We start from the raw sequence: 10,876 nt of genomic DNA, 5'->3' as shown, positions 1-10,876 counted from the left end.
TGATTTGGCAATAAGGGGGATACCTTGGGAAGAGGTAAACACAAGACACATGTAACAGATACCAGTAGAGGTGTCTTTTTGGTTTCTGGCTTTTCTCAAAGTCAGAGGTTTTCCATGGAGTTACTACGACTACTCTCTTCCTTAGAAGGTTGAGGTGTATAGGAATGAAAGTTTAAAACATGAATATATTTGTGCGCACACTGCAAGGATCAGTTCATTTGGAGAGATTTTATTTCCACAAGACTGATTTTTCTAAGCCTAAACTTTGTTGTTCTCATATATATTTTACATACTTACCTACAAGTTGACCTGGTAGGTAAGGGTGTGGTTTCTCAAGTTTCACCCCCAAAGTGTTCATTTTATATATGCAGACAGGGCAGTTTTGTTTCCCAGGCTGTTTCTGGATGGGACATAGAGCTCCTGTTGTCCAAGTAAGACCCTTTGTAATTGGAGTCACCATCCAGCAGAATAGTTACACTGAAAAACTTATCTATGTTCTGCAACACAGGAAAAGTACCCTACCTTGTCCATGCACCCAGTCTAGCAGCCATTAGCAGTGCTGACCGTGGCATCTGTCTTCGCAACTTACTTCAGCTTACAGGAAGTGGCCAAAATTGTCAACAAAAATAAAGATCCATTAGACCAAGAAAGCAGGATACAGCAACATTTGAAAGGAGATTCCCCTTTATTGCTGAATTATTAAATCACGAAGCATCAGGCCACTTTAATACATTGCTTACCACTGCAGGTTTTTGTCTGCCTTCACCTATACAAGAGAAGACTCATGAATTTACTGTTGTTTTGGTCTATACATCCCTTGTTGCATACACCACTGTGAAAAGCTTGCTATGCTGTCCAGTCCCATGGGAAGGATACATCTGGTTCTCATCCACAGCATTACATTTATTGATTTTTGTTTCCTTTAGGACACTCCTTATATTAGAAAGGTAGTAAAAAAAATTGTTTCTCTACTGTGCCAAACATATTCTCATTGTTATTCCTTAATGCATTAAAGTCACATGGGACTTGGCTTTCTTCATGCCTTTGTGGTCTCCAGCAACTCATTGAATCTCTTTTGCTGTTTCTTACATGACAAAAAAGAAAAAGAGAAGGTAATTCTTCCCTTGTAGCAACATAGTGAAAATTAAAGTGTGTGAAACTTGTAGCAGGTATGGAAGGAGGAAGTGCTAAGCTGAAACATCTATTTTCCCAGTCACTGCCATCATAAGAAAAGAAATACTGTAAAGAAGGTTACCAGACTTTGTATAAACTGCTGTGGCATACTGTGCAGCTGTCAAGCGTATCCCTTTGGAAAAAGTAACACACAATCTAAAGGATGTTTCATTTTTGCATTGGCTGCAAATACTATAGCAAGCTATCAAAATCCACACACTGCACAAGGCAAGTAATAAAAGTGGGGACGCAAATGGAAAAGGCAATATTTTGAACACTGTTGTAATCACTCATGGCTTAGTAACATCAAATTAATTCCTTTCAGCCCAAGTGGCCTTGGGAGTACTGACAAGTCTCACACAAAATAGTCAATGTCTGCAGCAAGGAATGGGCAGATCTGAACCAAGTCTTTACAAAGTAACAGCCCTCAACCCTCTGCAGGACTCCTGCTCCTGTGCAAGATGAATTGCCAGATGAGGTACTTTTCCACAGGTTGAAGAGTCCTTAATGACTACAAATTTCTCCTTAGCATGCTTTCAATGTTGTGGAACTGCAATCTTCTTGCTATATCTAAAGGAGTCTCCCCATCCTGAAAGAAACAGAAGAAATACATTGCAACGTGATAGATGTGGGTCAAGTACAAAGAGCTTTCCTAAATTTCTCACCCAGATGCAGTGGTCTCCTGCTTAAGTTTCACTATCATGTCCTTGCTCTGAAGCAAAAGTTTCAAAACGTGCTGGGTTCACTTCTACTCTCCCTGAATTCAGGGGCAGAGTCCTTCCCTCCTCTCCAGTAGTGAAACCCATCCCACTGTTTCCTGGGAAATATGTCCAAAGGCAGAGCAGAGCTAAGCTAAGAGCTGATTTCAAGAGAAACATGGGCAACACATTGCTCACCTCAACTCACTAATGCTGATACTCCCAGGCCAGTATTTATTTGGACAATATTTGAGCTTTTTTGATGACAGAAGGAGCTTAATTTAGTCCCCCTCAAAAGAATGGTGTCCAGTGGCACAAAAAGTTGCTATTACCAAAACGGGCAATGGAGCAAACGTTCCTTTATACCCCATAGCTAATTAGTCTGCTGCCAGGAAGCAGTTATACAGTTGTCCAGGTCACCTTCTTACCTGATTCTTTACAGAAGTGTCAGCATGAGCTTCAAGCAGCAGGGGAATTACTTCCTGATTTCTCATTTCACAAGCATAGTGAAGGGCTGTGCAACCAGACTGAAGGGAAACAGAGGCAGATGAATTTTGGTTCTATTACTTCTTTAACAGACCATAGCCAAGTATGACTACCTGTAACCTTATCAGTTTCCTCCTAACAGCTGGATGCCCAAGACATATAACATTTCCTGTCACAAAATACTACATGGTTAAACAAATACATTCTCATAAGAGCAAAAAGAACAACAAAATCATTCATTCTTCAGGATGCAGCTGCTAAAACAGGTCTGATACCTTCAGCAAGAGGCCAATGGTTCTTTACCGATTCCAGAGAATTCCTTGATCTTGATCTCAACAACTATGTCTTAAGCAATATGTTTGCTCACACTTCAGTCGTTTGGAATCTGGTTACTGCTAAAATTGGGGGTTGTCCTTTTCTGCCTTAGTAGAGTAGAGGAGCTCTTTACCAGACCCAGGTAGGCTAGTGGACACAGAATGCTACATATGGTGGAGCACCACACTCTGAAGATCAAGAGAACATACAGGGTCTAGCACTGTGGAATGACATTTGCCCACAAATCTGCTCCACTCCAAGAACTCATAAATGGTGATAACCATGGAAGCTTATATCACTTGAATTTCTTTAAGTTCAGGTATGTAATACATAAGTGTCTCAACCCAGCTTTCCTGGATTCCCTTAATTGTCAGAAATGGAGAATTGACTAATTGTCAAGGGGAAACATTGGATCCTCCTGGTACATCACAGTCAGTTCAATCCCTGATCCTACTCTGAAAGTAGGTTTCTGTTGCTAGAAGATTCTGAAGTCTGGTTTTAGTACTGTTGCATGCATACGAGCCACATTTGCATTTGTATAAACCCACTTACAGAGTCTGTAGCATTAACATCAGCTCCAGCTCTAAGCAACATCTTGATCAAGTTTTCATTCTGTTTAGTCTTTGAGACCTGTTTCATGCAAGGGAAAGAGTAACACAGTAAGACAATTTATCTGTGTATAGTACTAAGTAGTTTTGGCTAAATGTTGCAGTTTTTCCAAACAGAAGAGTGTCTGGCTTCTGCAAATGCCAGACTGATGCAGTGGTACAATTCTGTTCCTTCACCACCTATATAGGCACAGCAAAAATCTCTGCTCCTCCTGATGCTCTCCTTTTTTAAAAAAAAAGGGAAGTCCATATTCTATACAGGTTCCTGGCCCAAAATACTTCCACGAGGAAGGTGATAAGGGGAAAGGAAAAGGTACAGGATCTTTCCTGCTTTCGTCCAGACTCACCATGAGAAGATATCCAATAAGCATAACTGGCATGAGGATTATGATGAGCACATAGTCAAGGAAGCTAAACCGTTTTCTCACCGCATAATGCAGACAAGTGCGGTCCTTCTAAACACAAAATAACTCTGATTAGTACACGATTCATGATCTCTTTATATTTGTTTAATATCGACAACAGCAAACTGTTATATTTCAAAAGCTTTCTTTTAGGTAATCTACTAGACACATTTCCTTTTTTTTTTCAAAAAGAAACAGACACATGCATTTTTCTTCCTTCAAGTAGAAGCACATTAAACACATATAGGCTCATGGAAACTGGGCTACACATGCAAGAAGGATGTGGGATCCAAAGGATTCCACATGTATGCCTGCAAACTTGGACATGGCTGCAGAGAGAGGGTAGAGTGGACATCTCATGTAGCTCCTACCGCTGCTCAGCAAGTCAAATCAGCAGGAAGAATCCCCACAGCTCCTCTTCTTATAGAGGTGATGGTTACTGAAGAAAAGATGTGAGAGTTTATGGCACCTCCTTTGGCAAACTTGAGAAACACAGACAAGTAGCAATACCCCCAGCAGATCCCTAGAGCAAACACAGCTTAAAAAAATCATTGAATCCTGAGCAAAACAAAGCAACTAAAGGGCAGAACTCTAATCTTGTCTGTTAAGAACACTTGTGTTAAACCTCCTACACGTTGTCAAACTGGAGCTTGACAAACTATGTTACAGTGTTGTGCTGGGGCACAAAATAAGCAGAGAAGCCTTTCTGTGCCATCCTCCGCTCCCCACTCTCAGTCCTGAGCACCATAGTCGAGCTCTGCACACAAGGGCCTGATTCCATCTGTGAAGGTGAGGCAGCAAGGCACTTCAGAAAGCCAGGCAAGCTAGAAAAGGGCTGCCAGTGCAGTTAAAATGACCTTTCTTCAGAATACTGAACCTTTTCAAAGGGACTTTGAGGTAAGACAGAGAAGCCCACGCAATAAGAACAAATGGGACAGAATATACCACCGACCTCACAAACATTTGCTGTCTTCCTATGAAATAAACAAATGCACTGGAAACCAGAGATAGCCCACAAATATGTAGGCACTTGCTAAATATTGCCTTGGAGTACAAGGTGATACAAGAGAATTTACAGTGTCGTGGGTTTTTTTCCTGGCTCTTTATCACCTTTAACATCATAAGAATAAATGACAAATTAAGTCAGAACACACATTTTCCATCTACTTTTGACTTGTAACCGACAATCTACCACAAAAAAAAACCCAACCACTTACTGCTCCCGGTCTGTAAAATGACAAAAGCAGGTCTGCAGGGGAAATAAGGAAGGATTTTGTAGGGTCAGTCTCTCATCAGGGATGCATCTGTGAGAGACGGACAGGCTCTCCCTCAGACCTTCCTTTTAAACAGGGTGAAGAAAAAGACAGAGGGAAAGAAAGGCTACAGAAGAGACAGATACAAACCGAAGGGCAAGACAAATGCAGAATGCTGCATGGGTAAGCAAACAGAACCCACAGGGCACCAGGCATGGTGCGCACTATTACCTAAATGGGCGAAGTGACACCGATAGAAATTCTGACTGGCAATGTTTATTATATTGTGTGCATTGTCAAGTTAGGAAAATAAATGAGAAGACAAGCAGAAACATATAGGCTTATTGAATAGTAATTTGAGGGTTATACGTACGCCTCAGGTGCAAAAAAACCTCCGGTTTGGCTGCGCTTGCCAGTGTCCCCACACATACACTCCACTTACCTTGTTTCTGAGGTTGACGTTGGCATTTCTTTTTAGAAGATAGCTAACAATCCGGTTGTTTCCCTTTTTACACGCACAAATTAAGGGTGTGTCTCCACCACGGCTATCCTGGATGTTCAGATATTTACTGTTGCGCTCCAAAAGGAGACGAACTTCATTGAAATCGTTATTATAAGCTGCCTGACAAATGGGCTGAAAAGAGAAGACAATATTCATCAGCACACGTTTCACTAGGACATCCACACTTCCCGTTCTGAGTTATAACTTGCACATCCCTAAGACACCGCCAAGCATTTCTGGCAGAGCTTGTAGTTCTAGGCGACTTCCAGCAGATGGTGGTAAGAGACACTCCTGCTGCTGCCACCCAGCGCCTCTCAGCCTCAGCACTCCTAGCCCTTGCACAGGGGAATGAACTTTCTGTTCATTTTGGGCGAAGAAATAAATCCAGTTCATCCGCAGCCATTTAAGAAATGTCTTCCAGTCTCATAGCAGCTGGCCACTGTATTAAGCAGCAAGCACTGACAAGCCCAAGTTTACAAAGGCTTTCCCTTTGGATGAGCACTGCTGAACAAGAGGCACCACACCTGACTCGTTAGTTCCCAGAACAGAACTGCACTTTAGGTGAAAGTTGAAAAACCACACCCTAAGCAATGTTCATCTTATAGGGCTTGAAGTTAAACTTCCTACCCAAAAAACATGTGCATGTGTGCCCACAGCTCTGATCATGCTCAGCTTTTGAGAACTGCTTGTTGTTCAAGTCATTGCTCTGTTTCTATAGAACCTTGACCTGACCTCTCCAGCAGCAAGAACATAGACTAAGTAGAGACTGAAAATGACAGGAGTGCAACGGGTTTCTAATATCCTACTGCACACAGACAATAGCTATGTGAACTGTGACAGATTGGCAGCATTTTAAGTTCTCCAGTTGAAAAGAGATTAAGTTTATTTCTTTTATTCTGTCTTCAGTACTGAGCTTTTCATTCACCGCAAGCTGAACTGGCACAAATACTGACCAAGGCAACACCACTTGTGACTGGCCACCAACTGAATTTTACTCCATTCACCATGACTCTTTGGGACCAGCCATCCAGTCAGTTCTTTACCCAGTGAAGAGTCCACCTGTCCAGACCATGAGCTGCCAGCTTCTCCAGGAGAATGTTGTGGGAAACAGTGTCAGGATTTACTGAAGTCTAGGTACACAACATCCACAGCCTTTCCCTCCTACACTAAGGGGGTCACCTTGTCATAGAAGGAGATCAGACTGATCAAGCAGGACCTGCCTTTCATAAACCCAAGCTGACTGACCCTGATCACTTTTTTTTCTTGTATGTGCCATGTGATGGCACTCAAGGTGATCTGTTCCATGACCTTCCCTGGCACTGAGGTGAGACTGACAGGCCTGTAATTTTCCGGATCCTCCTTCCAACCCTTCTTGTAGATGGGTGTCACATTTGCCAACTTCCAGTCAACCGGGACCTCCCTGGTTAGCCAGGATTGCTGATAAATAATTTCAAGTGGCTTAGTGATCACCTGTTCCAGCTCCCTCAATACTCTTGGGTGGATCTCATCTGGCCCCATAGACTTGTGTGCGTCTAAGTGGTGTAGCAGGTCACTAACCATTTTCCCTTGGATTATTTGGGCTTCATTCTGCTCCCCATCCCTGTCTTCCGGCTCGGGAGGTGTGTACCTGAAGCACAACTGTTGTGACTATCAAAGACTGAGGGAAAGAAGGCCTTTAGTACCTCAGCCTTTCCCTCATCCCGTGTCACTATATTTCTCCCCCGCCTCCACCGGGGGTGGAGATTGTCCCTAGCCCTCCTTTTGTTGCCGATGTATTTATAAAAGTATTTTTGTTCCTTTTTACAGCAATAGTAAGACTAGCTCTAGTTGAGCTTTGGCCCTTCTAATTTTCTCTCTACATAACTTCACAGCATCCTTGTAATCCTGCTGAGTATCCTGCCCCTTCTTCCAAAGGTTATAAATTCTCCTTTTATTCCCAGGTTGCAGAAGAAACTCTCTATTCAGCCAGGATGGTGTTCTTCCTCACTGGCTCATCTTTTGGCATGCAGGGACAGCCTGCTCCTGCACCTCTAAGATTTCCTTCTTGAAGAGTGACCAGACTTCCTGGACTCCTTTGCCCTTCACGACTGTCTCCCAAGGAACTCTGACAACCAGTCTCCTAAACAGATCAAAGTCTGCTCTTCAAAGTCCAAAGTAGCAGTTCTCCAAAATTACAGAGTCAGGACAATGTTATGCACAAGCAGTAGATTCCATCTAAAACCCAAGAAAAGACATTTCCTTTATGTCTACAGAAAAGCCTGCAGGCTAAAAGCCTGGAAACCTTACTCAGTTTTCTAAAGTGTTAGAAGACCACCTCAGCAACACTGTAGCTTAACAGCCAGTTTCTGATTCATGTTATAGTTATTACATTATTGTTATTCACCTATCATACACAAGTGGGAAATAAACCTATGAGATACATACTCAGAATAACCAGGCTTCACATGCAAGACAGAAGCATTATCAGGAGAATCTGAAGTCCACATTTCGGGCTTAGGCTGAGCTGTGGAGAGGAGCAGGACTATGACTGCAGGACTGCTGCTATGACTCACAGTAGCACAGGACAGCCAGGAGAACCCCTGCAGCTTCCCTCGTTAGAGATACACTGGCAGCTGAAGCACAGACATAAAGTCTATGGCATCTCCTTTAGGCACACGTGAGAAACAAAATCCAGTGCTCCCACAAGAAAAAGCCCTGAAGTTAAGTGGTCCCCATCAATGGGAACTGAGCTCACAACTTCTGGGGGTGATGGCAGCCTGAGACACAGAGTGCCCACACTCGCCTACACTACATTATTTATGAGCCACAGGGTCCTGACTGCCCCAGACAACTCAAAACAGACCAATACCACCTCCACAAGGTTAGCAGGGTAGACCTGGCACAGGAACATCAAACATTACACCCAATACAACCACAAGCTCTAGGTCCGAAAGGAAGAGAAGCAGCACCAAGAACTCTAGCTTAGGTGAAGAGGAAGCAAGCTCCTCTTTGACCTGTCTGGCAGCAAAGCCCTTCACTTCTGCTCTCACTCACACTTCTGCAGTACCACCTAACATTCAGACAAGATGCACACAATGAACAATGAACACAATGTTGCACAAAACATAAGAAGGAATGTACAGAAAACAAAGAATCACAACACCAAACTCCTTCTACCCTCACCAGTGGTGCTTTTTCCCTGCTGCAGCATCAGGACTAATCATGAACTAGAGCACATGGCTCTGCCTAAGTGAAGAAACCAAAAGGCAGAAAATGGAGACTGGAAATTGGAGTCTGAAGATTACAGAGCCACAGAATGGTTGGAGTTAGAAGTGACCTCTGGAGAACATCTAGTCCAACTGACCTGCTAAAGCACCTTCAACAAAATTACATATGCCAATGACTGAGTGACACTCACTCAAGTCAGGTATTCAAATGAGAACTGAATATGCAGTTATAAAGTAAAACCTTTGTAGTTAGATTACAGTATCTCTACAGTGCTCCTACAAGACTTACAGAAGAGTATTTCAACGTTCAGTATCTTATGCTGCATTAAACATAAAGTAATCATGGGACAGGCAAGGGTCTTAATGGCTGAGATTGCTCAGTACAAGATCACCACACAGGAGGTGCAAGAAAAGTAAAAAACTTTTTGTGTAAGGAAGAAAGACAAGACATGGAAGATATGGATGTCATTCTAACATTCTCTAAGCACCACTTTAACTAAGCTAGAGTATGCTAAATGGACCATGGTCTGCGAACAAACCCATAAAGGCAGGAGCTAAAAAAAAAAATCACATTCCTAACACAATTGTGGGGTAGGGGAGAATGTTTCCTTAGGCGTTAACTCTATTATCTATATTGAACATCAGCCAAGGATTTGTTTGCAGTTAGCAAACTTGTTTGTTGTTTGCGCCATGCTCAGAATCATTCTGCTCTCAACATAGAACAACAAATATCTTGAACACATAGTTTCTCTATGAAGTCACAATAATTCCACTGATTATTGCATTTTCTTTACGTCCTCAAACAGTACTTCCGTCAGTTTGTAATATCTAAAGTACAGCATTTCCAGAGGACAAGAACTTCCAGATCTGTAAAAGCCTGCATATGGGAGGGTGCGAAGGGAATAAACCAAACCCAGTGAATATCCACATCTTCAATAGCTTCAGTTACTGCACAGAAAATGCTCACGTACCTCTGAATAGAGTATCCCCATGCCTGTTCTTCACTGCTCCCTTTCGTTCTTGTTCACCAGCCCAACAAGTTAACCTCACTTGAAATGCTCTTGAGCTTGTCTGAATCTGGTTAATATTTAACAACAAAATATCACTCTTTCTTAAGCTACATTTCCCCTAAGTGCTTTCTACTTGGTAGCCATTGTCTTCAGAAACCTAACCCAGGCAGGTAAACATGAGAACAGCAGCTTACGGGAGACTGACAGAACAAGTTACAACACAGTAGCATTTTCCTTTGGTTTTTTTTGCAATGACAGCCTCCAGTTGCCTAAAAAGGAAAGTAGCAAAACAGGCTGAGGAGGGGAGGGGAGAGAAAGAGAAGGAGAAAGTTTCACAAGTGAAGAAGGGCGGGGTGGGGGGAGGAAATAAAAAAGAGCATGGCACCTAACATTTAAATGAGGTAACTATGAATGGCAGCTAGTTTGCCACCCAAGCTCCTTCTGCCTCAAACATATTCCAAACCCTCTGCAAGAACACCTCAAGACGCCTACTAGGAAAAGGGAAGCAATTGGATCCCACCCCTTTAATGAGAGTTCCCAGTATAATTACCTTCGGCCTCTTATTACATCAGCCAGCCACTTTCATCATCTTTTGTTCAGTCCTCTCTTCATAGCCCAGCCCAAACAAAACTATTCATCTTTAACCTGCTAATTTTATATATTTGTGCATTAGATCTTCCTTGGGAGAATTATTACTGATGCTTCCATCCCCTTTGAGTGTCTGTGGCTCTCAGGGTAAGATGCTGATAGTATTTCTGTTGCACACTCAGACAGTCTTTCTGAGAAGGGCATGTGTATTGCAAGTGTCTGCAGACATCCCAAAATATTTTTTTCCCTTTACAGTTTAAGTTAATCTTTCCTGTATTTCTAGCAGCTTTTTAAAAAAGTTTTTTAAAAGTTTTAAAAGATATGCATGTCATATATGCATCTTCAATCCAAGCCCTCTACCTGAGATTTGAGAACATTTATTTTCATATAATTTCCATATTTATTCTCCAGTGAGATAGAGTACAATATAAAAGACTTATATTGTCTCTATCCTTCTCTGGTTAAAGCAGTAGAGCACCACTGACTGTAGTGTTAGTTTGCTGGCATCAGTTCTAACCCTTTTAACAGCTGTTTAGCTGAAGAAAATTAGGTTGGCTTGTAAAGAAAGCATATAACACACCTACCTGTGACAAATCTCACTAGGATCCTCCCAACAGATTGATTTTTCAGCAT

General features: G+C 42.3%; 2 protein-coding genes across 5 annotated transcripts in view; one reads left to right on the top strand and one right to left on the bottom strand.

Moving 5' to 3' along the window:
• The window catches only part of LOC309440500 (uncharacterized protein), a gene marked incomplete at its 3' end in the record, with an annotated part of 60,547 nt that overhangs the window by 13,577 nt on the left and 36,094 nt on the right, over positions 1-10,876 (top strand). The gene's annotated exons all lie outside the window — the stretch shown is intronic.
• Positions 667-9,873, bottom strand: ANKRD22 (ankyrin repeat domain 22; the record flags this gene model as incomplete). 4 transcript variants are annotated; one of them, XM_082052732.1, is made up of 6 exons in its annotated part: positions 667-1,762; positions 2,300-2,398; positions 3,225-3,302; positions 3,628-3,732; positions 5,380-5,571; positions 9,617-9,873. In XM_082052732.1, 6 exons carry the CDS (start codon positions 9,635-9,637, stop codon positions 1,685-1,687), a joined length of 573 nt encoding a protein of 190 aa, XP_081908858.1. In that variant the 3' UTR covers positions 667-1,684. The 4 variants fall into 4 exon arrangements, with proteins under 4 accessions (XP_081908858.1, XP_081908857.1, XP_081908859.1 ...); XM_082052731.1 differs by having other exon boundaries at positions 3,628-3,735; positions 9,617-9,872; XM_082052733.1 differs by lacking the exon at positions 3,628-3,732.

This window comes from Streptopelia decaocto (assembly GCF_964273445.1).
Source record: "Streptopelia decaocto genome assembly, chromosome: 5".
NCBI lineage: Eukaryota > Metazoa > Chordata > Aves > Columbiformes > Columbidae > Streptopelia > Streptopelia decaocto.
The sequence above is the reverse complement of the archived record's forward strand: the minus strand, read 5'-3'. Positions and strand labels throughout refer to the sequence as shown.